Here is a 27,143-nt window from a genome sequence, read left to right as displayed (position 1 = left end):
TGTCCCTTAGAGGTCCTAAAACCTAAAAAAAATTTTTTTTTTTCACTGTGAAAACAGCATACTCTCAAATTCATATACAACCCTTGTCACTAACGTAAATGTTTATTTCTTTGCAGTACTCTGAAGGGAATGGACGTAGTTTTTAAATGCAAAAGAGCAATCTATTTTCTGTGGTATAGAATCTGCTGTAGAAAATTCAGAAAAGCTGTAAAATCACTCAGTACCAGCCGGTTGAGCATCCACACTCGCCCTCAGTCCTCAAAGTGTTAAATAAATAAAACAAATTTGTCAAATTTTGAGTACAGCATACCCCATACTTGACGGAATTAGTGCTAAGAACAAGATGTAAAGTTACAGTGATTGTATAAATCCATACATTCTACAAAAATGTTCTTTTGTAATTATAATCCAGAAACACTCAGAAGAAATGTGCTAAAATTTTTATTAAGTTCTCATTGATGGCAAAAGATGCTCTTTTAGCGGCTGACTATTCAAGTATTGATTATTCTATGCATTACTATAGATGGAATAAATTTTATGACTGCAACTTTTCACAGTGACGTGAAACATCTTCAGTATTACTCACATGTTTTTGTATTTAATTTTTCTTCATAATATCATATTTTTCACTTCACAACTTCATCACTTTGAGACCTCTTAATGTCCAAACATTCCTGCATTGTTCACAATATTCAAAAACAGATGAATAACTCTGGTGATTCTCTATTTTCAGATACTATGATATCTTGAAGCTTTTATTAGCACATTTAAATTTTCATCATGTTGCCCTTGAGCTGCCTTTACCTGCATCAAAGTGTGTAAAATAAAATATTTCCTACAGAAAATCAGTAATGTTCAATTAAATCCTTAGGAAACACTGAGCTGACTGCAAGAACCTCACTTACTACCTAAAGAAACATACCTGTATATCTCTTGGTACAGGCTTTAAGAAAATCAGACAACATACAGATGAGAAAACTATTTGTCCACTATTCTCCTTTCACACAAAACGGTAGGGCTCATGCATTAGTTTTGCCCCATATGTCCTGTTATGTACATCAACTGATTAGACAGCTTGCTTTTTCTAGTTCCAATTAAATCATAAAGTAAAAAGTTTTCTTGTGTGAGAGAAATAATGCTAATTAATATTTTATTTTCCCTTCCTATCTGGTTTACTCATTGAAAAGAATTTATTCACTCTGTTCCAGCACAGAAAAACCCAGGTTAATTGATGAAATAATGAATTATCACTGTCATGCATTCATTATACTATTGTTTATGAAGTATCGTTTGCCATACACAGATTACAGCAATCACAAACAGCAGTGTTACAAATAGATTAAGTGAAAGCAGTCACATCAGCTATAGGTTCAAAAAAGCTGTAGAGATTTGTAATTGAGAAAGTAATAGTTTGTATTAGAAATTTAATAAATGTTGTAAAAAAGCTATTCTGAAAGTAAACAGCACATTCTCCCGTGAGAATTTCTGAAGTTTTAAACATACTATTTTGTGCCAGTGAATAATACTCTCTTTTTACATTTACAGCAAAAAGGCAAAAAGAAATCACTTCTCAACAATGAAACACACAACACAATACTCATTAAGAGCCACATACTGCCACAACAATTTCACAGCGAGTACTGAAGTAATAGCAACTAAATTAGTTATGAATGTTTTGAATCTGGATTACACTGATATTTCAGTTGCAGTAAGACATATTTACCACTTTCTTTCTGTTCTGCCATAGAAAATCAGCTTGTAAAGTACAAAGGCAGATGTAGAAAAATGTGCAATCCATGGGACCATTCTTCCATGCAAATTCATATTACTTAAGAATCAACATAAAAATCTTCCAACAACTTTAACAGTATAACTGCAATATACAGAAAAAGAAACATAGGTACTTTAGTTAATGTTAAAATATTTAACATTTTTTCCAGTTTTAAATAGAAGGTTACACTGCAACTATCACAGAAAAGAGTTTATTACAGCACTCATTTTAATGGTCACATAATAATATAATTATTAAAATACAAGTGTCTTTGCCAGTGGTCCGTAAACATAATAAATTAAGAAAATAAACTGAAACTAACAAACAACATATATAACATTAATATTTGCACAAAAATTTCTTACATGTCTAACTATTTAAAAAAATATCCCTGTGCAAAACACAAACTTGCATTGGGAACCCATCTCTCTCTCTCACACACACACACACACACACACACACACACAAAGCCATTGAATACTTGTGCTGAAGGAACTATAATGAAATAACTTAAACATGACTGAATCATTGTGTGAATGCCCTTATGTGCCCTGGGAAGATATACATAGTATTTTCCACTTTGTCATGTCCAGGAAGATGAAAAGTATATCACCAAGAATGTGACTATTAGAAATATTCACCCAAAAGTGCTGATAAAACTGAACAATAAAGCCGCCAACGTAACCTCCACTGACTGATATACCAGTCTTATCATCACACTTTGTTGAGTATTGGACTAGATGCTGGAGCTGAACGTAGGGTGTACTCTGACACTGAAATATATAATGCTACAGACAAGCCTATAGCTCCAGCAACCAAAGTATTCTTCTGAAGTACAATGCAGGTTGCAACACACAGACCGAAGTATGTCAGGTAGCGAGTCAGTTTAGCGTGGAAGTTTTGCCGTGCCTCCATTTCATCTGGAAGAAAACAGAAACAAATTCTCTTAGAAAAAATCTGTTACTTGCACTTTGATGAGGAGTTCAATAATAGCAAAATCTATTAAGCAATTAACTGAATTCATCTCTGCTCACCATGCCCATTTCAAGATTAGCATACCGTTCATTAGTTATGGTAATTATAAGCTCAATGTACAAAAAATTACGTTATCCTGGTGCACACGCACACATGAATCGTTAACCCTTTACAAACAATGCTCTGAGTTAGTCATGTGCACAACCACACATGCACTGCCTCTTCATGAGCATAAGACAGTAAGAACCTGGGAGACATTTATGTTTCAAGTGTAACAGTGGTAAAAGGGGACCAATCTTGTCTGGCTGTGCCCATGGCCATACTGTGGGTGACGTTGCTGGATTTATTGATGATTCACAGCAGACTGTTCAATGAGTCTACAGGCAATGGCGTAACACACACGGCCACAGAACACTACGTCAGAATTGTAGTCCAATAAAGGGTACGACAGAGAGGGTTCGGAGGCGTGTTTCATGGGTTGTTAACCAAAATCTTTTCCACACCCTACAGGAATTGCTTCAGGCAGTGAATGAAGATCCATCTCAACCTGTTGGTGAGAAAACATTGCAATGGAATTGGCATGTAATGAACAATAGGAGTCCATCACCTCACAAGAGGCCACGGCTTGCACAGGCACATAAAGACAACAGTTAAGTTCATCTGGCTGGAAAAATGCGAGACATTTTCTGAACACTCCCTCACCCTACTACACCACGAATGGTCTGCAAAATTAGTTGCAAAACCTGTGGCCATGTTGGAAAAGCAGGTAAAATACCAACATCCACATACATGGAATTTGGTTGAATTGCATGATCAGATCTCACCAAGTGGCTTAACCTGGGTACAGCATACCTGCACAGCCTTGTGGACTCACCTCCTAACTGGATCCAGGTGGTTATCAAGTACAAGGGTGAAATTACATGGTATTACATGACGTCTAATGACTTCTGTAGGGGTGCCTAATTTTTTGTCTGGTGAGCTTATCTGACATGTAACATAAAATGGTGGCAGCATGGCACCTTATTAATAAAAAAATTAGACTTTCTCTGATTAACTGTGTTATATCTAACTGCAAGCAAAGTACATACAGTGAAATTTTGTAGGAAATACAGTATTTTCAACTATAGTAATATGTGCAGTACATGTAAGGGAAAGAAGTATAGTGTGCTGTTCAGTTTCCGACACAAGCAGGATTTGGCATGTGATGGTTTACTTTGTCAGCAGCTCAGCTATACTGATCTAACAAACAGCTGAATTAACTGTTAGTTTTTGTACGTGTATCTTGCTAGCACTACATTCCAAAATGTAGTACTCTGAAGTAATGTCTCAACGAACAACAAAAAACTGATCTATGTTTACACACAATAAAGAAATTTCAATATGATGAGTTTGAAATTGCTTGATGTCACATCACTATTATGCGCTACTTAATGGCTTTGTTATGCTTAATTTGGTAATTTGTGTCAATTTTGTACATTTCAAAATTAATTCTCTGTTGTCATACAAATAAGTAAATTACAGGATGCCAAGCCTGTCTGGGAACATTTTACAGATTAAAAATTTTGTTTCAAAATCTTTCTGCCACGTCTTTCTAACACTCTCACAGGATAACGTCACTGTGGTCTTTGTGCTTGGCAGAACTGGACCATCACCATCACGCAATCATTTCCTGTACTTTGCTGACAAAACCAGCTACATGTGTCTATAGCCAAACAATAGGAGACATGTGAAAAGGGGTTATATGTTGTTGCTGGCCATGTCTTGGAGAGCAAAGGACAGGGAACTCTCTCTCTCTCTCTCTCTCTCTCTCTCTCTCTCTCTCTCTCTCTCTCTCTCTCTCTCTGGTTTGAGCTTTCAGACCAAGCAGACAGCTTCTCTATCTAACTCAGTATTTTTCACACATAGCCGGCCACCAGCACATTTGAATGTGAAGCTCCACCTCTCCTTCTTCCTGTTCCTTTATTCAATTCTGATCCAGACTGGCAGGCACAATCACACAAGTGCGGCTCATGATTTCCATATTGGGGAAGGCTGTGAGAGTTTTCAATCTGAACTAACCTAGAACTCGAGCTACACTACAGATGCATTTCAGAGAGATCATTAATATAGTGTATGTTAGCTTCACTGTATGCTTAATGTTTTCGGTAGTTTCATTTCTAAACTTCAGATGTTTAACGTTTTTGTAGGCTCAAACTGTGGCATTTATGAGTTTGCATGACAAAACATTGATGTTTCCAAGACATCATGGATCTTGTGCTTCTTGTGCTGCGAATGGCTGACATGATCAACTCTAGCAATTGCCCTGGTAATTTACCCACTGTGTTTGTCATACTTATGCATGTGAATTACAAAAATATGCATTTTAAGTGATAACGCACAACGATAATTCTGCTGCATTGTACATTTCTCTATTAAAATTGCTTGTATACTCTTGCCTGGATTTATGCTGCTTTGTTTCTGATTCACGTTTGCATCAGATATGGGTGCACCAAGTTCCTTCACTTTCATCTTAACCACATGTTCCAAAATTTTACCTGATAAATTGCACACTGAATTCACATTGTGTTGTTTCCAAACTCATGGTATGCTCTCATTATTCGCAAGACAATAAAACTCACTAACCTCACGCACAACACACACACAAAAAGGAACTTGCTAATAACACACGTTACCTGCAGTCACCAAGCAAGGAACCTAAGTACTGGGACATATTTCATGTGCGATATATATTTTGCACACTTTTTCCTCTAATCATTCATGAAACACTCACTAGATGGTGATACAATACCATAATCTACTGTGCTTTGGTGAGACATCTGTAAACTTATTCCAATGGTGGATAGAATAGGAATGGCAAAAACAAAACAAAACAGCACAAACCACTATCAAAAGAATAACACTAAATGTTGGTATAACGTGCATCAGAGCATAGAGATATACAGAGACAGGGATTTGACAGTGAAGTTTCAGCAACTCTGTTCATTGCCTTTTGATGTAAGCAACGGAATGTGAAAATCGTGTGTAGGTTGGTAGGACACCCTTAGAATGAAACACCAGAGCCTTCACGACATCCATAACAAGAGTTTCAAAAATAAATAAAACAGATTTCAAATTAATCTCTCCAATTTATTGCTTTCACAGTAACAAAGCTATGATTTAATAATAATAATAATAATAATAACACGACCACAATGCCACAAATATAGAATACATCACTTACATTCAGCAACAGAAAGATTCACATTAAGCAGAAAGGAAGGAGGAAGGGGATTTATCAACATAAAAAACCTACATTATGGACAGGTAGACAATTTAAGAAAATTCTTTATAGAACAAGCAGAAACTAGCAAAATGCACAAAGTATTCACTCATATAAATACATCGGCTACACCACTGCAATTTCATAACCACTTCTACAACCCTTTAGATCACATTACATCAACAGATACAAAGAAAGTAAATTGGAAAAAGAAAACACTACATGGCAAGCACCTGTATCATCTAACACAGCCACACATCGATCAAGACGCATCCAACACATGACTAAGAAAAGGCAATATATACAGTGAGACAGAAGGATTCATGATTGCAATACAGGATTAAACAATAAACACCAGATATTACAGCAAGCATATTATTAAAGATCCCAATACCACAACAGATAAATGCAGACTTTGCAACAACAAATAGAAACAGCAGATCACATCACAGGCGGATGTACAATACTAGCAAATACAGAATACCCCAGAAGACATGACAATGTAGCAAAAATAATACATCAACAACTTGCCATACAACATAAACTAATAAAACAACACGTTCCCACATACAAGTATGCACCACAAAATGTACTGGAGAATGATGAATACAAATTATACTGGAACAGAAGCATTATAACAGATAAAACAACACCACATAACAAACCTGACATCATACTCACCGATTAAAAGAAGAAATCAACACAACTAATCGAAATATCCATACCCAATACAACAAATATACAGAAGATAACAGGAGAAAAAATTGAAAAATACATCCAACTGGCTGAGGAAGTCAAGGACATGTGGCATCAGGATAAAGTTGACATTCTACCAATTATACTATCAACTACAGGAGTCATACCACACAATACCCACCAGTACATCAACGCAATACAGCTACATCCAAACTTATATATACAACTACAGAAATCTGTAATTATTGATACATGTTCAATTACCCGAAAGTTCCTAAATGCAATGTAACATATACTGTACAGTTAAAAGGAAGTCACACTTGATCAAGGACCGCGTCACTTTCCATTTTTAACCAGACCTAAGGTCTGAGAAAGGAAAGAAGATGATAATAATAATAATAATAATAAAAAGTGTTAGAAACAGCAGTACAGCTGTTGCATGCAGGGTGAGTGAGGTGCCTTGAATGTGTTAATGTGCAGTATTGGGTTTGTATATCAGTGTAGTAATGGTCTCACTACTTTTCTGCATTCTTCTGTAAGTGTCATTTGCAACTAACTGTGGCAACTGGTTCTGAGGTTTGCAGAGTGATAGGACAACGTTGAACCGAATAGAAGGGGTGACCAAGAACATTTTCTGACTGGTTTTTGCTGTGTTATTTGTTCTATAAACAACAAGTTGTCTATCACTGTTATTCTATGAGGAGTGTTTTTTAAGTAAGGAACATTATGTTGTAGACACTAGTAGTTCGCACGCATACCATAACGAGCGCGTGTATTGTGTACCGGCATGCCTCGGGGACAACTTTGCTCAGCTCAAGCTCTGTAGCTAACCTGTACGGTTCTGTTCTGTGCTTTCAAAGTGTTTAAGACTATCAACTCACCCATCGCATGTGAGGTTCGCTAAGTGATATGGTTTTTGTCAGCAAGAAACCTGTCTGCTGCAGAAATTCATCGACAGATTTGTGAAGTGTACGGTGATAAGGTCGCCATGACAACATCCAAGATGAGGACCGCTCCGGTCACCCTTCTTTGATTACAGACGATTTGGTGGCTTCAGTTGAAGTGAGGATTCGTGAGAACAGGTGCTTCACAACAACAGGTCTCTCAAATGAATTTCCTGATGTGTCGAGATCAGTGCTTTACAACATTGTTTCTGAACACCTAAAGTTTAGGAAACTGTGCTCCCACTGGGCCCCAAAGCTCCTAACAGAGGACCACAAGAACCAAAGATTTGAGTGTGCAATGAAGTTCTTGACTCATTATCACGAAGGTGACAGCTTCTCGAGTCAGATTGTAACTGGAGACAAAACATGGGTTTTACATATCACACCTGAATCGAAGCAACAAAGCACAGAATGGACACACACACACACACACACACACACACACACACACACACACACACACACACACACACACACTTGCCTGTAAAGGTGAAGGCCAAACAGACTCTGTCCAAGCGCAAAATCATGGCTTCGGTGTTTTGGGATAGGCATGGTGTTTTGTTGGTCAACTTCATGCAATGAGGAACCACTATCGATGCAGAAGCATACTGCCAAACCCTGAGAAAGCTAGACAGAGCGATTCAAAACAGAAACATGCTGCCAAAGGGAATTTTTCTTCTCCATGACAATGCAAGACCTCATACTACAGGTCAGACCCATGATTTATTGGACAGTTTTGGCTGGGAAGTTTTGGACCACCCACCCTACAGTCCTGATCTTGCGCCAAGCGATTACCATCTGTTTCTCCACCTCAAACAACACCTCAGTGGCAACCGTTACAATGATGTGAAAATGGCAGTGAACTCTTGGTTATCGGAGCAGGCAGCAAGTTTTTATGAAGAGGGTATTTTAAAATTGGTTGAAGGTATGATACATGTTTGAACAAACTTAGCAACTATGTCAAAAAATAGAGTGAAGCATGTACTTTCTAAAAATAAATTTACTTTTTTGAAATAACCTTTCGTTGTGTACTTATGTTCAAACGGACCTCATTTAACGCCTCGTACATCTACATAATACTCCGCAAGCCATCGTATGGTGCGTGGCGGAGAATAAACCATACCACTACTAGCCATTCCCTTTTCTGTTCCACTCTCAAACAGGGCAATGTAGAAACTACTGTCTATACGCCTCTGTACAAGTCCTAATCTCTCAAATCTTATCTTCATGTTCCTTATGCGATATGTACATTGGCAGCAATATAATCATCCTGCAGTCAGCGTCAAATGTGGGTTCTCTAAATTTTTTCAATAGTGCTCCTAGAAAAGAATGTCGTCTTCCCTCTAGTGATTCCCACTTAAGTTCCCAAAGCATCTCCATAATACTTGCATGTTGTTCAAATCTACTGGTAACAAATCTAACTTGGTGTGGATTCCCAACACTTGAGCAGTACTCAAGAATAAGATGCACCAGCATCTTATAAGTGGTCTCCTTTGCAGATGAACCACACTTTCCCGAAATTCCCCCAATAAACCAAGTCCACCATTTGTCTTTCCTATTACAGTCCTTACATGCTCATTCCTTTTCATACTGCTCTGCAACATTACATCTAGATATTTAATCAAAGTGACTGTGTCAAGCAGGACACTGCTAATACTGCATCTGAACCTTATAGGGTTTGTTTTTCCTATTCATTTGCATTAACTTACATTTTTCTACATTTAGAGCTAGCTGCCATTCATCACACCACCTAGAAATTTTGTCCAAATCATCTCGTATCCTCCTAAAGTGACTCAACAATGACACTTTCCCATACTCCATAGCATCGTCAGCAAACAGCCTCAGACTGCTGCCAGATCATTTGTGTATATAGAAAATATACAGTGGTCGTATCACACTTCCTCGAGGCATTCCTGATAATACCCTAGTCTCTGACAAACATTTGCCATCAGGGACAACGTAGTGAGTTCTGTTACTTAAGAAATCTTTGAATCCTCACATACCTGGGAACCTATTCTGTATGTTTGTACCTTTGGTAACAGTCAGCAATGTGGCATCATGTCACATGCTTTACAGAAATCTAAGAATATGGAATCTGCATGTTGCCCTTCATCCTTGGTCCAGAGGATCTCATGTGAGGAAAGGGTAAGCTGAGTTTATCACGATTGATACTTTCTAAAACTGTGCCAATTTGTGAACAGAAGCTTCCCCCCCACCCCTCAAAGAAATTTATTATATTTGAAATGTGAATATGTTCAAGGATTCTGATAATGGTCTGTAATTTTGTAGGTCCGTTCTTGTACCCTTCTTATGTACATGTTGTTATACAGATATACGTAAACCGTCCCATACCACCACTGGCCTGAACTGGACACTACTGGCAAAATTAATGCATTACTTCACATACTCCATGTAAGATCCTCACCCTAATTTTTCAGGTTTGGTGAACCTATACATTATGTTTGTTAATTGCAATTTACTAATGTCAACTTTGGACCACAGTTAAGGCACTCTGTTTTTACCTGAAGATCAATGAAAATGTAGGAGCAATGCTTTTCTCTATATACAGTACTGAAAAATGCATACTAACCGTTCCAAATCTGTGATCTCTCCACAATCATTCTATGTTTACAGTAACTGGGACAATAATGGTAGTCCTGCCTTTTGCCCAAGAACATGCTCTTCCCTCGACATGGTAATTAAACGGAGAAAATGGCTGCCTAATCTATACTGAGTTTCAAGAGATCAACCTTACTACTCAGTGTAATGGAAACAGATTCTCATGGAACAACTCGATGGCCAGAAATGGAGAGAGACAGTGGGATCCCAAATGATAATGTTTTCTTTACCGAAGCTCAAAGCAAGAAAATAAACCATTTACACAGTAACAAATGCTCTCTCTGATTAGTATGCACAGTTAGTTAGGATGAACAACATAGTGCCTTACAGTATGGATACTTCTCAGTACAAATCTGAATAGTTAATGACTCCAGGACACATGTTTTTAACAATTGTTTACAAAAGATAACCTGGGATGAAATTTATAATGAACCAAATGCAGACATATAATTTAATCTATTTCATGATAAATTCATATCAGCATTTGAAAAAAGCTTTCCACAAAAGATAATTACAAATGAAAAACACCCATGTAAAAAATAAATAAATAAATAAATAAACCTGAATCACTAGAGGGATTAAAGTATCTCGTGAAAGGAAAAGGGAAGTATCTCGTGAAAGGAAAAGGGAAGTATCTCGTGAAAGGAAAAGGGAAGTACCTCGTGAAAGGAAAAGGGAAATGTCTCTGTTGCCAAGAACAAGTAGAGGTCCTGCAGCAGTTGCACACAACACACCTTCTCAAAATTACTAAGAAAGTTTATTACAAATTGAGGAAAATGTACATAATTTCAGAAATCAGTAATTCCAAGAACAGACTTTAGTCTAAGAGGAATGTAGTGAAATGAGAGACAGACAAGCAGCCACAAATCAGATCGTCATCACTATTGAACCGAATGAAAGGGCTATAAATGGTGAGTAACAGGTAACAAATCTATTTAATAAGCATTTCTTAAGTAAGTAGAAAGTATCGGGACAAACAGTTCAAGTGAAAAATTACAGCAGTGTGTTAAAAAAGTACCTAGCAAATTCCAGCATATAAATGTATCACAAACTTCTTCTGAAATTAAGAAAATTTAGTCTCTCAAAAATAAAAGCTCATCTAGTTTTGATGGTGTTTCCAACAGAGTACAAAATATTTGTTGCCATACAATGAACCCTGTCTTATCTGAAAAATGTAGTGCATCACTAACTTGACAAATTTTTCCAGAGGGGCTGAAATTGTAAAAACCCTATTCCAGAACAGTGACAAAAGAAATGTCAATAACTGCCGACCTGTTTCATTGCTGACATTCTCCAAATTTTTGAGAAGTTCATGTGTTCCAAAACAGTATCTCATCTGAGCAACAATAACATCCTCAGCAAATCATAATTTGGATTTCAAAAGAGCTGCCCTGCTGAGAATGCATGTTCACTTACCAAATTTTACAAGCACTAAATAATAAAATAGTACCAGCTGGTATTTTTTGCAATCTATCTAAGACACTCTACTAGATTTATTTATTTATTTTATCCATCTTTCAGCATTAACATGCAATCGATGTCAGAAGAATTACAGCTATTTGTACATTATGTTTTACATAACAAATTATTACATGGTAAAATATAGCAGTGTTGTACCCTATTAGCTTATAGCTGCCTCTACACCCATATCTATACATAGAAGTAAGCCTTAATTTATCAATAAATTAGATCATCTTTACAACTATTCTGAAATTCTTGTACACTATAGAAAGTATTTTCCTTGATCCACACTTTGGTTTTAGTTTTGAAAATATCCAGTGAAACAAATTGAGCCTGTACAAGTAAAGTGTTGAATAATTTTATGCCTATGTATTCATAGCTGGATTGTGTATTCTTAAGCCTGGTTGTGGGTGTATCAATCATATTTGTTTGTCGAGTATTGTGTTGATGAACAGATTTCCTTATAGTGTAGGTGGTATAAGTTTTCTTTTATGTTTAATAGGCAACAATATATGTAAAGAAATGGGACTGTGAGAATTTTAAAGCCTTTAAAATAAGGTCTACATGAGGCCTTTTGTCAGTGGAGATGTCTAATTGCTTTTTTCTGCCAAGTGAAAATTTTTTTGGCTCCTGGGGAGTTACCCCATAAAAGAATGCCATATTGTAGAGGGCAGTGAAAGAAGGCGTAGTATCTATGAAGTAATAAATCTTGTGTAACACGTGTGTAGTTTGGCTAGTAGGCAGATAACTCGTGATAACTTTCGACATACGTAATCTGTATGAGAGTCCCACATTAATTTCGAGCCAATGTGTATTCCTAGTAGTTCAACAGATGATAACTCAGTGTTACTGTTTGATAGACTGAAGATTATCTTGACAGTCTTTTCATGGCTCATAGTTAACTCATTAGCTTTAAACCAGATATTAGATATCTTGAGACATTCTTCACTTTCCTCCTTCAATTTGTTTATATCCTTTCTGGAATTAGCTAATGTTGTGTCATCAGCATAGAGGATAGATTTACAGGGTAAGTTACTCGGAAAGTCATTTACAAATAATATAAATAGTAGAGGGTCAAGCACTGAGCCCTGAGGAACACCTTGTTTTATACTTAAGAGTCTGTGACTTTTGGCCATTATGCTTTACAATTTGTTTTCTATTGCTGAGGTATGATTCAAATAGTGAGAGTTCCAAGTGTTTCATTCCATAGCAACAAAGTTTATCTAATAATAATTTGTGGTTAACTGAGTCAAAAGCCTTACTCAAATCAATCTGAATGGCTTAAACAGATAATTCTGACTCGAATGAGCTTAGTACAAAAGAGATACGGTTTTCAACTGCTTTGACTGTTGATAAGTTTGACCCAAATCCATACTGAGAATCGTTTAATATGTTATTGTCCGATAGGTGTCTGCATATTTGCTGCAGTATGCAATATTCTATTATTTTTGAGAGAATAGGCACAAGTGAAATTGGTCTGTGAATCACAGTGTTCTCCTAAGATAAATTGAAGTTTTATGGGATTGGCTGTATCACCAACCAATGGATAATGTTATATCTAACAAAAAGAATGCAAAAAGTTGTACTTAGTAATTCAACAACTATAGTCTGGGGATGTTATTCTCACTGAGGAGAAATCACACATGGGGTTCCCTAAGGCTCAATCTTAGATCAACTATGGGTCTTCACACATGTAAATGATCTTCCATCTAATAAAACAAGCAGAATTAGTTCTTTTCGCAGATGACACTAGTACTATAATCAGTCCAAGTGTACATGCAGAAACAGGAGAAATGGTAAGCAGTGTTCTTAAGAGTATCATTGACTTGTTTTCTGTGAATGGTCTTATGCTGAGTTGTAAAAAAGACACAACATATTCAGTTCTGCACATCTAGGGGTACTAGTTCAGTGATGTGAGTAACATGTTGTGAGGAAATAATAAATAGGGTGGAAACTTCAAAATTCTTAGGTGTCCATAATCATGAGAATTAAAATTGGAAAAAGCACACTTTGGAACTTCGAAAATGACTTAGCTCTACCACATTTGCACTTATAGTCATTGCAAATCTTGGGGAGAGACAAAACAGTAAGTTGACTATTTAGCTTATTTTCATTCACTAATGTCGGATGGAATAATGTTTTGGGGTATCTGTTCTTTAAGGAAGAAAGTCTTCATGCGCAAAAATGTGCTGTAAGAATAATATGTGGTTCTCATCCACAATAATCTTGTAGACATCTGTTTAAGGATTTGGGAATTCTCATTACTGCTTCACAGTATATTTATTGCCTCATAAACTTTGTTGTAAATAATCTACTGCAGTTCATAAGGAACAATGATGTACATAATTCCAATATCAGAAGGAAAAAAGACAGTCATTATACCACATTGGGTTGACTTTAGCACAAAAATGGGTGTGCAAGGCTGCCACTAAAATTTTTGATCACTTACCCAGGGATATAAAAAGTGTCAGACAGCAAACTGAAATATTTATATATTTAAAAGTTCTCTCATTAACACCTCCTTTTATTCCATAGAAGAATTTACATTACTATAATATGTAAAATATGGTGGACAGGGAGTGCTAATACTTTTTTTTCCTTCTTCTTTCTTTTCTTTTAACTTGTGGATGTTCAGCATGTAGCCATACTTACAAATTAATTTGGGATGTAAATGTAAAATGATTTGTTCCACATCACTACAATTTATCATGCAAAATGATCCTGGAACATCAAACTAACTATCTAAATAACTAACTAAGCAAGCACAGAGTGCTTACATCTGTAATTCGTCCATCCTCTGTGCAACTGTCACACAGCTAGGTGGGCGATGGGAGCAATTTTTCACTGATGGAGAAGCTATCTGGAATTTATTCAGCCAGTTTAACAGTTAAGTACAGACTAATTTTACAGTATGTGGAAAGTGTGTTTCTGAACATTATGAGAAGATGCTGAGATGGAAGGAAGAAGACATGGTATGTGATGGATAGGTTCCCATGGCCAACATTCAATGAATGGAAAAGACAAAAAATAATAAGACACATTCAAGCGAGCAAGAGGAGTTGAAATACCAAAACCACAGCTTGCAGAATGACATAAGCTTTCCTACGCCCAGTATACCTCAACTGATCAGAGTTCTCAAACCTCACTCTCCCATTAACACACACCTCCTTCATTCTCTCCCGCCACCACCACATCATCATCATCATCATCATCATCATCATCATCAATTAGCTTGCCTATCTTCTGCCAAGAGAAGGAATGTCTTGCTCTGCAGCACTGAAACCGCTGAGTTGAAAATGTGTGAACCTCTTAGCGCAATATTCACTTCTCTGTGCCAACTATTTTTCTATTTGAGTCTGTCTATATCTGAAACTTTGTTTATTGACTTTTTGCACTTGTGTAACTATAATACTGTGATCATTACAGAGGACAAAAATTCAAATACAACAGCTACCAAATTTAGTATTCAACAATATTGACAATTTTCATTGCTTACCTACACAGATGTTGTCTTCCTTTTTGTAACCTTTGGCACATTTAATACACAGATCAGGGCCATCACCATAGCACCCATCACACGCTCTGTCACATTCTGTAAAATAATACAGAGGCGAATGACATACACCTTTGAAATTTTTACATGTGATTTACCTCAACCCTTAGATCTGATCTACCATAAACTGTTGGCAATGAGATTATACTGTTATGGTGTTTGTATGGCTTCCTAAAACCTGGGTTGAATCCTGTTTCACTGGCAAACAGAGGGTAGAAAAAAGTCATAAAGAGATTACTTTTCAGAATGTAAGAATATTAAACAGTATACTGAGGCAGTCAGCAACACTTTTTGTATGTGATGCCAGTCTTTTTATTACAGGAAATGGTAACAATTTATAGGGAAAAAATTGGACAACAGCAGAAGCAAAAAGATCACATAGTGGTAATTTTTTGGTTGCATATGACTAGATAGTACAGTTAATGCACTTTAGAGATTTAAGGCAGATAGTAATAAATAATATAATTTTGGAATCAGGGGGTTGTAAAACTGACACATAGCTAATACAAAATTTCTTGGAGTATTGTCAGCTGACCATAATACACTGTAGTAAAAACATTGTCCTAAACATTGCCATATTCACTGAACATTCACGCACCAAATCATTACTCCCGCCTTTCTAAGACATGACCAAGCGATTAATGAAATATAAACAAGGAAGACTGGGGCCCGACATTCTGTTGATGAGAAGGCCATTAGATATGGCGCACAAGTTCTGTCGGCACTAAGATGTGAAAGTAAGTTGGTTATGTTCTTTTCAAAGTAACCATCCTTGCATTCATCTTAACTGATTTAGAGAAACCACAATAAATCTTATCTAGTTGTCGTCCTGAATTTATGTCCAATGCACTACTGTCTTGTAGCTGCTGTCCATCATAATTAAGTTTTTTGGTGTGTACAATCAGAAAATACTGTTGACTAGCTATTAAATATCATGTGAACAAGTAAGATACACTTCTTACTTGTTGGAAGTGGAAATGCATATAACTTCATTAAGTACTGACTGTCATTTTATTGACTCTTGGTGAAGAAATTTAACTGAATTCTGTGAAAATTGTTACTTTCTAAACCCTCACTTTCTTACTACTTGTTACTTGTTAATTATTACCAACCAGCATTTCTCAATTTGTCAATCTGCAAATAAAATTTTAATTTATGTTCCATATTTTAATGCCTTTTGTCTTATGGGATACTGTTCCTGTGTTCTGTAAAAGTTAGCAATAAGAATAGCATGTACAATAGCTACCATTCTTGGAAATGCCTGTGGAAAAACATTTGGCTTATTACACACACTCACTCACTTATCAAGTTTATTTTTTAAAATGTTTGGGGACAGCAATAATAATTTTAGATCAATAGCAACATTCACAAACATTATACACAAATAAAAAATTATACTGTTGTAAACTTTGCTACCAAGTTTAGGGGTGAAAATAGATTTCCCCGTTTGGAGTAACACTCTTCGACAAGCTGCCTGCAGAGAAAACAAGAAATGGGGACCTCATTACAAACTAAAAATAGAATTAATAGTGGGTACTGTAAGCCATTCCACCTCTAAGAAATCAGATTACATAAAGCTGAGCGTCCGCAGTCAACTTAAGTAACATAAGTAGCCATGATAATTTTCAATTTATCTCCATTCTCATAGTCTGTAAATAAATTATCCTTTTACAATTATCAAACTAAATCTTAAGTAGATGAAGAATTGAACACTTATTTAATATGACTGTAAAATCGTCTGTTTTCAAAGTATTAGCCCTTCTGTTAGTTGTATACAATGTTGATTTGAAGCTCAAACAGTATATATAGTCTGCAAATTATTGGTTAATTGTTAGGCAGCAGTCAGAAACAATTTCTGTAGACTATATTATGTCAATTAATGAATACATTGGCTTATTCCACATCCCTGAAAGTTCTCCTGCATGGTAGAATCTACAGAATACCATACACTGATTAATTATAAGCTCAATGTTTGAATGCTCAGTATCACATGAACAGAAGTGTCCTTACCTAAACAGGAAAAGGATCCCTCATTGTTGACACAAAACTGGTTTTTACGGCATGCTCTGTCTAAGGACAAACACTCATCTACATCAATGCAGCCCATTTTTTCATCCTTCAGCCACCCTTCTCTACATGAAGAACATCCTAAAAAACAGAGACAGTGAAATTTCTTATTTAAAGCCTTTTCATTTTGTGATTTGCATTGTATTAGTACTGGCATAATTCACATACAGAGTAAAGTGGAAAATTCTATTCACAAAGAAGCAAATGTATGTTTGTCAGTTGTTCAAATGGCTCTGAGCACTATGGGACTTAACATCTTAGGTCATCAGTCCCCTAGAACTTAGAACTACTTAAACCTAACTAACCTAAGGACATCACACAACACCCAGCCATCACGAGGCAGAGAAAATCCCTGACCCCGCCGGGAATCGAACACGGGAACCCGTGCGTGGGAAGCGAGAACGCTACCGCACGACCACGAGATGCGGGCTTTGTCAGTTGTTCTGAGAACTGCACCATCCCATTTGTTTCTTAGTGATATCTATATAAAGATTATTCTAATTTGGGCACTCTTAATTGAAGCAATACAAATGTCAGGTCACATAATTGAAGGTCTGTAGTCCACTTACCAGTCTGTACTGTGATTGTTCATCTCTGGCAATGCTTTGTGTTAGTAGAAAAAATTTGTTCTATCATTGATTGAATTCCATGATGTCTACAAATAGCCCTAAAAATGGTGAAGCAGGCTAGTTCACCATTGGATGGGGTGGGGGGGGGGGGGATAATGCCAAATGCCATCTACATTCAACGTGCCCAGCAAATGCTTGTGGTCCAAAACCAATCTTCGAGTTGATAACACCTGAACTTTTTTCTACATTTTAGATATGATCAGCATATCTGTGTGCAGACCTCCAGAACTGGAGCCAATTTAGAAAACTTAAAATCCATGAAAATAAGCCTACTATACAAAAAAAGAAGGTCACACTGATCCAAACATGGTCACACTGATCCAAACAGCATGTAACACACCCATAAGCACTGAGCCTTAAACCAAATAAATTACAGCATACACTTTCAGCACAGTTAAAATATCCCCTGAACAGCACCGAATCTTGTCTATATTGCAAATCCCTAGCACACGGTAACTTTGCATGGCTGCCCAAGGTCTATAACCAACGTTATGTTACATATCAGTCACATGCAGGTCAAAAAGTAATGTTTGACAAGACAACATGTATTGTACACCACATCCTGCTGGTCATAGCTCTTAACCGATTGTAACCAGTTAGGAATGAGAAAGGGTGCTGCATGCACCTCTGTTCAGTCAACAATATTTTCTACTAAGTAGTACTCAATCAAAAACAGGTGCACTGAGATCTTACAACAATTCCTGCTTACTTCCAAGATGAGCTTTAGCACCAAGTAAGGAAAAAATCTGTTTGGACCCCTTTAATCAGAACCCTCCTTTGGCTGCAGTTCTGAAGGGAATTCATCATAGATACGTCTTTACTTCTACCACAGCAAAATGTGAGGCAATGAAACAGAGAACTGCTGCTGCCTTTGTAGAATGGTCTTCACTAACCTACAGGGCCATTGCCTTTTTGAGCTCAATAGGATAAGCCTAATGTCCCATATTGTACACAGTGAACTCGATAGGGACTGCCCTTTGCGACCTACATGGACACAGTGTAACACTAGTGTACACCCCGAAATTACTTGTCTCCCACTTCACATCATCTGTGGATATCTGACTTTACTAGAAGCTTTGACATGACGTTTGATTAGCATTTTGTCCAGTGAGTTTATTACTGTATTGCTACTGAACTCAGTAAGTTCCAAGCCAACTGAAATTATAAGTCATTAATGAAATGTTTTATGTAAATGATAATATAGAATACACGGTTGCTTCATCAGCAATGGGTTACTTACAACTGTTGCTACCATCAGCAACAGCGTAGATAATTTTGCAACAGTTGTTAGATTTTATATACTGAATCCATTGTAAATTACTGAACCCAGCATTACTCTCTCCTATCTCAATTAACCAATATTCACAAAGGCCCATGTCTACTGGTCTTCTCTGATTTCATCCAGATTTATGATATATGCAGGGCGTGACCAGAAACGAAGGTGGTGGAAGTGGCAGCTCCAGATAGCAAAGCTTCTAGAAAAAATAGCATTTTTGGCATGGGTCAGCAAATCATGCACCATTTATCTTGGTGTAATTTCCAGGCAGTAGAATGGTTATCTGAAGGTCATGGCATTGAGTTCTTATCCAGAAGCAGCTGCTTTTTATATTAAATTTTTACGTAACTTCCACTGCAAATAACCGGAAATAATGTTAATTACATTTATTGATATTATAATAAAGGCATGAAAAGGAAAGGCAAACGAAAATTTGGGATTGCAAATAAATTTACTAGAGAGAATTGTACCTACAGTGCCCGTGCAGACAATCCAAGAAGGTATTATAATTAATGCATACAGGACTTTGTATTCCATTAGTTTCACTTTGACTTTGAGCTGCCCTCAGCAGCTGCACATGAATAATAGGTTCCCAGTGTAGGTAATATTGGCCCATAGGCCGTTGGCGGCAATGCTAGCTACACCTACAGAGTTCATTCACTTGCTAGCCATCAACCTACTGAATTTTTTGAGAATGTTTTGAGAGTATTGTTTCTCTATGGAAACTTTAAGACAACCATTTAGTTGTAAAAATGCAGCATTTATAATGTGTGAAAGATGCGAATAAAATGGCTGCTTCTCCTGTTTTTATGATGAATGATGAATATCATCCCAGGAGATGCTAATCATCTACTGTAAAATAATAAATGTATCTAATTTTATATACAAAGTTCTTCTGTACACCTTACAATCCCTTTCTGGAAATTTACTGGCAATCCAAAATTTTCCTTTGCCTTTCCTTTTTAATACCTCTCTTGAGCAATTAATAAATACAATTTGTTGACCACTATTTCGGTGTATTTGTAGGGACTTGACCCCACAAACCATAGATTGTCAGTCTGTACCCTATCTTCTGTGTGGAAACTATTTTAAGAAAAATGGCTCATGTCTCGCCTGACACGCAAAAATGCAATTTTATTCAAAAGACTTGGCCATCTGGAGTTTCTGCTCCTGTCACTTTTAATTTCTGGCCAAGTCCTGCATACACCATAAATATGGATGAAATTGGTGATGACAAGTAAGCATGATCCCCCTATCAAATGTATTTTATATTATGAATATAATAGAGGGAAACATTCCACATCGGAAAAATATATCTAAAAACAAAGATGATGTGACTTACCAAACGAAAGCGCTGGCATGTTGATAGACACACAAACAAACACAAACACACACACAAAATTCAAGCTTTCGCAACCAACGGTTGCTTCATCAGGAAAGAGGGAAGGAGAGGGAAAGACAAAAGGATGTGGGTTTTAAGGGAGAGGGTAAGGAGTCATTCCAATCCCGGGAGCGGAAAGACTTACCTTAGGGGGAAAAAAAGGACAGGTTTTTACAACTAAATGGTTGTCTTAAAGTTTCTATAGAGAAACAATACTCTCAAAACATTCTCAAAACACACACACACACACATATCCATCCGCACACACACAGACACAAGCAGACATTTGTAAAGGCCTTTAGAAATGTCTGTTTGTGTCTGTGTATGTATGTGTGTGTGTGTGTGTGTGTGTGTGTGAGTGAGTGAGTGTGCGCGCGAGTGTTTGCCTTCCTTTTCATGCCTTTATTATAATATCAATAAATGTAATTAACATTATTTCCGGTTATTTGCAGTGGAAGTTACGTAAAAATTTAATATAAAAAGCAGCTGCTTCTGGATAAGAACTCAATGCCATGACCCTCAGATAACCATTCTACTGCCTGGAAATTACACCAAGATAAATGGTGCACAATTTGCTGACCCATGCCAAAAATGCTATTTTTTCTAGAAGCTTTGCTATCTGGAGCTGCCACTTCCACCACCTTCGTTTCTGGTCACGCCCTGCATATACACTCCTGGAAACTGAAATAAGAACACCGTGAATTCATTGTCCCAGGAAGGGGAAACTTTATTGACACATTCCTGGGGTCAGATACATCACATGATCACACTGACAGAACCACAGGCACATAGACACAGGCAACAGAGCATGCACAATGTCGGCACTAGTACAGTGTATATCCACCTTTCGCAGCAATGCAGGCTGCTATTCTCCCATGGAGACGATCGTACAGATGCTGGATGTAGTCCTGTGGAACGGCTTGCCATGCCATTTCCACCTGGCGCCTCAGTTGGACCAGCGTTCGTGCTGGACGTGCAGACCGCATGAGACGCCGCTTCATCCAGTCCCAAACATGCTAAATGGGGGACAGATCCGGAGATCTTGCTGGCCAGGGTAGTTGACTTACACCTTCTAGAGAACGTTGGGTGGCACGGGATACATGCAGACGTGCATTGTCCTGTTGGAACAGCAAGTTCCCTTGCCGGTCTAGGAATGGTAGAACGATGGGTTCGATGGCGGTTTGGATGTACCGTGCACTATTCAGTGTCCCCTCGACGATCACCAGTGGTGTACGGCCAGTGTAGGAGATCGCTCCCCACACCATGATGCCGGGTGTTGGCCCTGTGTGCCTCGGTCGTATGCAGTCCTGATTGTGGCGCTCACCTGCACGGCGCCAAACACGCATACGACCATCATTGGCACCAAGGCAGAAGCGACTCTCATCGCTGAAGACGACACGTCTCCATTCGTCCCTCCATTCACGCCTGTCGCGACACCACTGGAGGCGGGCTGCACGATGTTGGGGCGTGAGCGGAAGACGGCCTAACGGTGTGCGGGACCGTAGCCCAGCTTCATGGAGACGGTTGCGAATGGTCCTCGCTGATACCCCAGGAGCAACAGTGTCCCTAATTTGCTGGGAAGTGGCGGTGCGGTCCCCTACGGCACTGCGTAGGATCCTAAGGTCTTGGCGTGCATCCGTGCGTCGCTGCGGTCCGGTCCCAGGTCGACGGGCACGTGCATCTTCCGCCAACCACTGGCAACAACATCGATGTACTGTGGAGACCTCACGCCCCACGTGTTGAGCAATTCGGCGGTACGTCCACCCGGCCTCCCGCATGCCCACTATACGCCCTCGCTCAAAGTCCGTCAACTGCACATACGGTTCAAGTCCACGCTGTCGCGGCATGCTACCAGTGTTAAAGACTGCGATGGAGCTCCGTATGCCACGGCAAACTGGCTGACACTGACGGCGGCGGTGCACAAATGCTGCGCAGCTAGCGCCATTCGACGGCCAACACCGCGGTTCCTGGTGTGTCCGCTGTGCCGTGCGTGTGATCATTGCTTGTACAGCCCTCTCGCAGTGTCCAGAGCAAGTATGGTGGGTCTGACACACCGGTGTCAATGTGTTCTTTTTTCCATTTCCAGGAGTGTATCATAAATCTGGATTAAATCAGAGAAGACCAGTAGACATGGGCCTTTGTGAATATTGGTTAATTGAGATAGGAGAGAGTAATGCTGCGTTCAGTAATTTACAATGGATTCAGTATATAAAATCTAACAACTGTTGCAAAATTATCTATGCTGTTGCTGATGATGGCAACAGTTGTAAGTAACACATCAAAAGAGACTAAAATCATGACAGATTTGTGACTTTATCAATTTGTCACTTTCCAACACAGAACTGTATGATTGATTGGCTGGTTGGTTGATTTGGGGCAGGGGACTAAAGTCATCGGCCCCATCTGATTAGTGAAGGATGGAGAACGAAGTCAGTCATGCTCTTTCAAAGGAACCATCCCAGTGTTTGCCCGAAGCGATTTAGAGAAATCATGGAAAACCTAAATCAGAAAGGTAGGACATGGGTTTAAACCATTGCAATGAAATGTAGCATGCAAACAAAAACGCTCTAATAGCTATAAAAGTGTTCCTTCAAGAACCCTTTGTTTTTGCTCCAACTTTTGTAAAGAGCATGTGAGAGAAGTTCATTTGGAATTCGAAGCAAGATTCCAGCACATTTAACTTAAAAGCAGGAATGTATGGCAAATGTACAAACCAGTATGCACTTTTCATCCATATAACCAGGACACTGAGTTGTATAATCTAATCTGATACAAAGGTCATCGGTCTCCTCAAGTGGGTCCAATCAGCCCTCATTTCGCAAACTTATAAGTAGCATTTGTGGACATGAGAATTGTTCTGCACTATACACAAAATAAGGAACAACACTACCTATTATAGCAGTTAATGAAGGTAGCATAATTTATTCAAAAATTGTTTTATGAACTTCCAGCACGCTGGAACAGCTGTGGATCAGTAACTTCTGTTACTCAGTACAACAAACCACTCCAGAGTTACAAATTTCACTTTTTTTTATTCATTTTATGACTATTTTCAGGTCGAGACCCACTTTCAAATCATTGCAACATAGTCAAAAGTGGTATTTCCAAGAAATGAATGTTTGGAAATACCATTTTTGACTATGTTACAATGATTTGAAAATGGATACACCCCGAAACTAGTCACTGAGTGAATAAAAAAGTGAAATTTGCAAATTTTTACTGGTTTTTCATTGTACTAAAAATTGTTTTGACTGATTATATATGTACACACTTTGGAAGCAGTTACAAGAATTTTACCTGTACATGAGAATATAAACTCCTGTCATACCGGTACCTATATTTTAAAATTTGTATAAGCATTTATTGTAACCACTAAGATTAAAGTTTTTCTATTCCCATTACATTAAACAAAAATAATGGGGTACTTTACAGTAGCAATGTCAATGTTAAGATCATTAATTCTGGAGATATTTCATTAATGACAAAATCAAAGGAAGAAAACACAGGGAGGTAAGAAATGGAAAATTCAACAACAAAAGTCAACAAAACCAAAACAGTGACAGAGGAAAAAAAGGCCACTATTAAAAAATAGAAATGTCGCGTAAACAACATACTCTTAAAGAGGGTTGGGAAGAAACTCCAACTTTCCTTATGTAACAGACTTAATCCACCAGGACTGCATTTGAATCTTTGCATCAGTATTAGGAACGCCGAGGTCATTGCACACTTGGCAGAGTGAGACATTCTTTCTTCAAGTAATCTTTACTATATACAGGAAGCTTCAATTTAAGGCACAAGATGACGTGGAATAAATATTTCACATTCAAAGCAGTGTTCAAATGTTTTTGGAAAAAGCAATACCAATGGGAACAGAAAAGCTTAATTCTCTCCCAGAATCCACAATGGTTTTAGATTTAACAGATGACAGTGTAGTTGCAATGGCGAAATGGATGGAGAATGTTTTAATACTTTCCACACACAAAGAACACAGACTGGACATATCTATATCTACATTGCTACTATGCAAATCGTACTTAAATGCCTGGGAAAGGGCTCATAGAACCACCTTCAAAATAATTCTTTGTTATTCCACACTCTAAAAGTGCACGGAAAAATTAACACTTAAATCTTTCCATGTGAGCTCTGATTTCCTTTATTTTTTTTTTTTTTTTAATGATGATCCTTTCTTGCTATGTAGGTGGGCATCAATAAAACATTTTCACATTCAGAGGTGAAAGCTGGTGATTGAAATTTAGTGAGAGGATCCTGCTGCAATGAAAAATGCCTTTATTTTGATGATGTCCATCCCAAAATCTGTATCATGTCTGTGATACTCTCCCCTATTTCTCGATAATACAAAATGTGCTGCCCTTCCTTTGAACTTTCTCGGTGCATTCCATTAATCCTATTTGGTAATGATCCCACACTGCACGGCAGTACTCCAAAAGAGGATGGACAAGTGTAGTGTAGGTAGTGTCTTTAGCAGATCTGTTGGATCTTCTAAGTGTTCAGCCAATAAAATCCAGTCTTTGGTTCGCGTTCCCCACAACATTTTCAGCATGTTCTTTCCAATTCAAGTTGTTCAGAATTGTAATTCATAGGTATTTAGTTGAATTTATGACTTTTAGATTTGACTGATTTTTTGTGTAACTATAGTTTAACATATCCCTTTTAGCACTCATGTGGATGACCACACACTTTTCATTATTTAGGGTCAATTGCCAATTTCACACTATACAGATATCTTATCTAAATCTTTTTCCCATTGGTTTTCATTTTCTGATGACTTTACTAGAGGATAAATGACGGCATCATCTGCAAACAACCTAAGTTGGCTCCTCAGATTGTCACCTAAATCGTTTGTATAGATAAGGAACAACAGGGGGCCTACAACACTACCTTGAAGAATGCCAGAAATCACTTATGTTTTATTCAATGACTTTCGACCTGTTACTACAAACTGTGACCTCTGACAGGAAATCACTAATCCAGTCGCATATATCATAAGCACGCAATTTGATTAAAACCATTTTTGAGGTACGGTGTCAAATGCCTTCTGGAAATCTAAAAATATGAAATCAATGTGAAATACTTCGTCAATAACACTGAACACTTCATGTGAGTAAAGAGTTAATTGTGTTTCACAAGAATGATGTTTTCTGAATCCATGTTGACTGTGTCAATAGCCTGTTCTCTTTGAGGTAATTCATAACATTTGAACAGAATACATGTTATTTACTCCTGCTGCATATTGACATTAATGATATTAGCCTGTAATTTAGTGGATTACTTTGGTGTGAACTGCGCGAGTGAGCCGTCGTATATGATTGTTAAGTATGGAGCTATTAGATCAGCATACTCTGAAAGGAGCCCAACTGGTATACAATACGAACTGGAAGACTTGCTTTTATTAAGTGTTTTAAGTTGCTTCACTACTCCAATGATATCTGCTTGTAAGTTACTCATGTTGACAGCTGTTCTTGATTGACATACGAACACCATGCAAGAATTTGAGGAAATAACCAAAATTTCAGTTTTTTTTTTTTTTTCCTCTAAGTATTTTCCTTCAAGTAGTACACACTGGGTGCCCTGCAACTTCTTTCTAGTCCCGAGGCTGAAGAGAACAATAGGAGGATGTCATTTTGTCACCAGAATTGCTGAAGAAGCTGAACACTAAGTAAAAGTGAGTTGCACAAGCGCGTTCAAGATTGGAGAAATCACAGACAAAGTGTATTATATTTGAGAGGGACTACTTCAAAGGGTACAAAGTAGTAGCAGTTGGTGGTGATGAATAAAGATTATCTAAGAAAAAGAAAAATTGCCAATACTTTTTCACCTCACCTCGTACTTTGTGCATTAGGTTCCTGTATGTGCTTATTTGGTGTTATTTCCCTCCCCTAACTACACATATATGAGCATTCAAGAGTTTAGTTCATTTTAGATAAGAATGTGCTAAGCAGTGCCAAGAGGGATGGGAACACTCTACATTTGTTACAAGTCTTAGAAAGTTGCTATGAAAGCAACATGAGCTTAACCACAGACTTAAATGAAGCCCAAGTCTTGTTGACAAACAAAAGCTGGATTAAGCCAATTGCATGTAAGGAGGGCAACGCAACAATCATTCAATAAATTTAAAAGTAAAATTCTGTCTAATGATGTGACCAAAAAGTCTTAACTGGTTTTGGTCTTTCAAAAAATTAGTACATGGAACAAAATAATTTATCAATCAATAGTAACACTGGTACTGCACTGGAGAATGACAGAAAAGTGTGTGATACGGAAGAAAAGGGTGTAATACTGAATTGCCTCTTCCCAAATTATTTCACTAATATTAATTTAGCCAAGATAATGGTGGTTGAACTCTCTGTAGATTAAATTACTTTAAGAGATGCAAGCAGCCATAATGTTTCACAGATGACTGCACTAGGGTGCCCCCTTTCAAAAGCTGCACAAATATTAAAATGAAATATAATGGCACAAATGATCACAAAATACATCAACTAAAATCACTC

At 37.6% G+C, this 27,143-nt stretch overlaps 1 protein-coding gene across 2 annotated transcripts in view; it reads right to left on the bottom strand.

Annotated features, from left to right (window-relative positions):
* Positions 1 to 863: 863 nt before the first annotated feature.
* Positions 864 to 27,143, bottom strand: part of LOC124721641 (cysteine-rich with EGF-like domain protein 2) — an 88,126-nt gene continuing 61,846 nt past the window's right edge. Inside the window, exons 5-7 of one of the 2 annotated variants that reach the window (XM_047246704.1) lie at positions 17,289 to 17,426; positions 15,222 to 15,317; positions 864 to 2,691 (exon numbers count right to left, since the gene is read on the bottom strand). In XM_047246704.1, coding sequence (XP_047102660.1) covers positions 2,486 to 2,691; positions 15,222 to 15,317; positions 17,289 to 17,426 — 440 coding nt within the window. In that variant the 3' untranslated portion in view covers positions 864 to 2,485. The remainder of the gene's footprint in view (positions 2,692 to 15,221; positions 15,318 to 17,288; positions 17,427 to 27,143) is intronic. The other variant, XM_047246703.1, reaches the window with a different exon arrangement.

This window comes from Schistocerca piceifrons, chromosome X (assembly GCF_021461385.2).
Source record: "Schistocerca piceifrons isolate TAMUIC-IGC-003096 chromosome X, iqSchPice1.1, whole genome shotgun sequence".
NCBI lineage: Eukaryota > Metazoa > Arthropoda > Insecta > Orthoptera > Acrididae > Schistocerca > Schistocerca piceifrons.
This window is presented reverse-complemented; position numbering and strand designations above follow the sequence as displayed.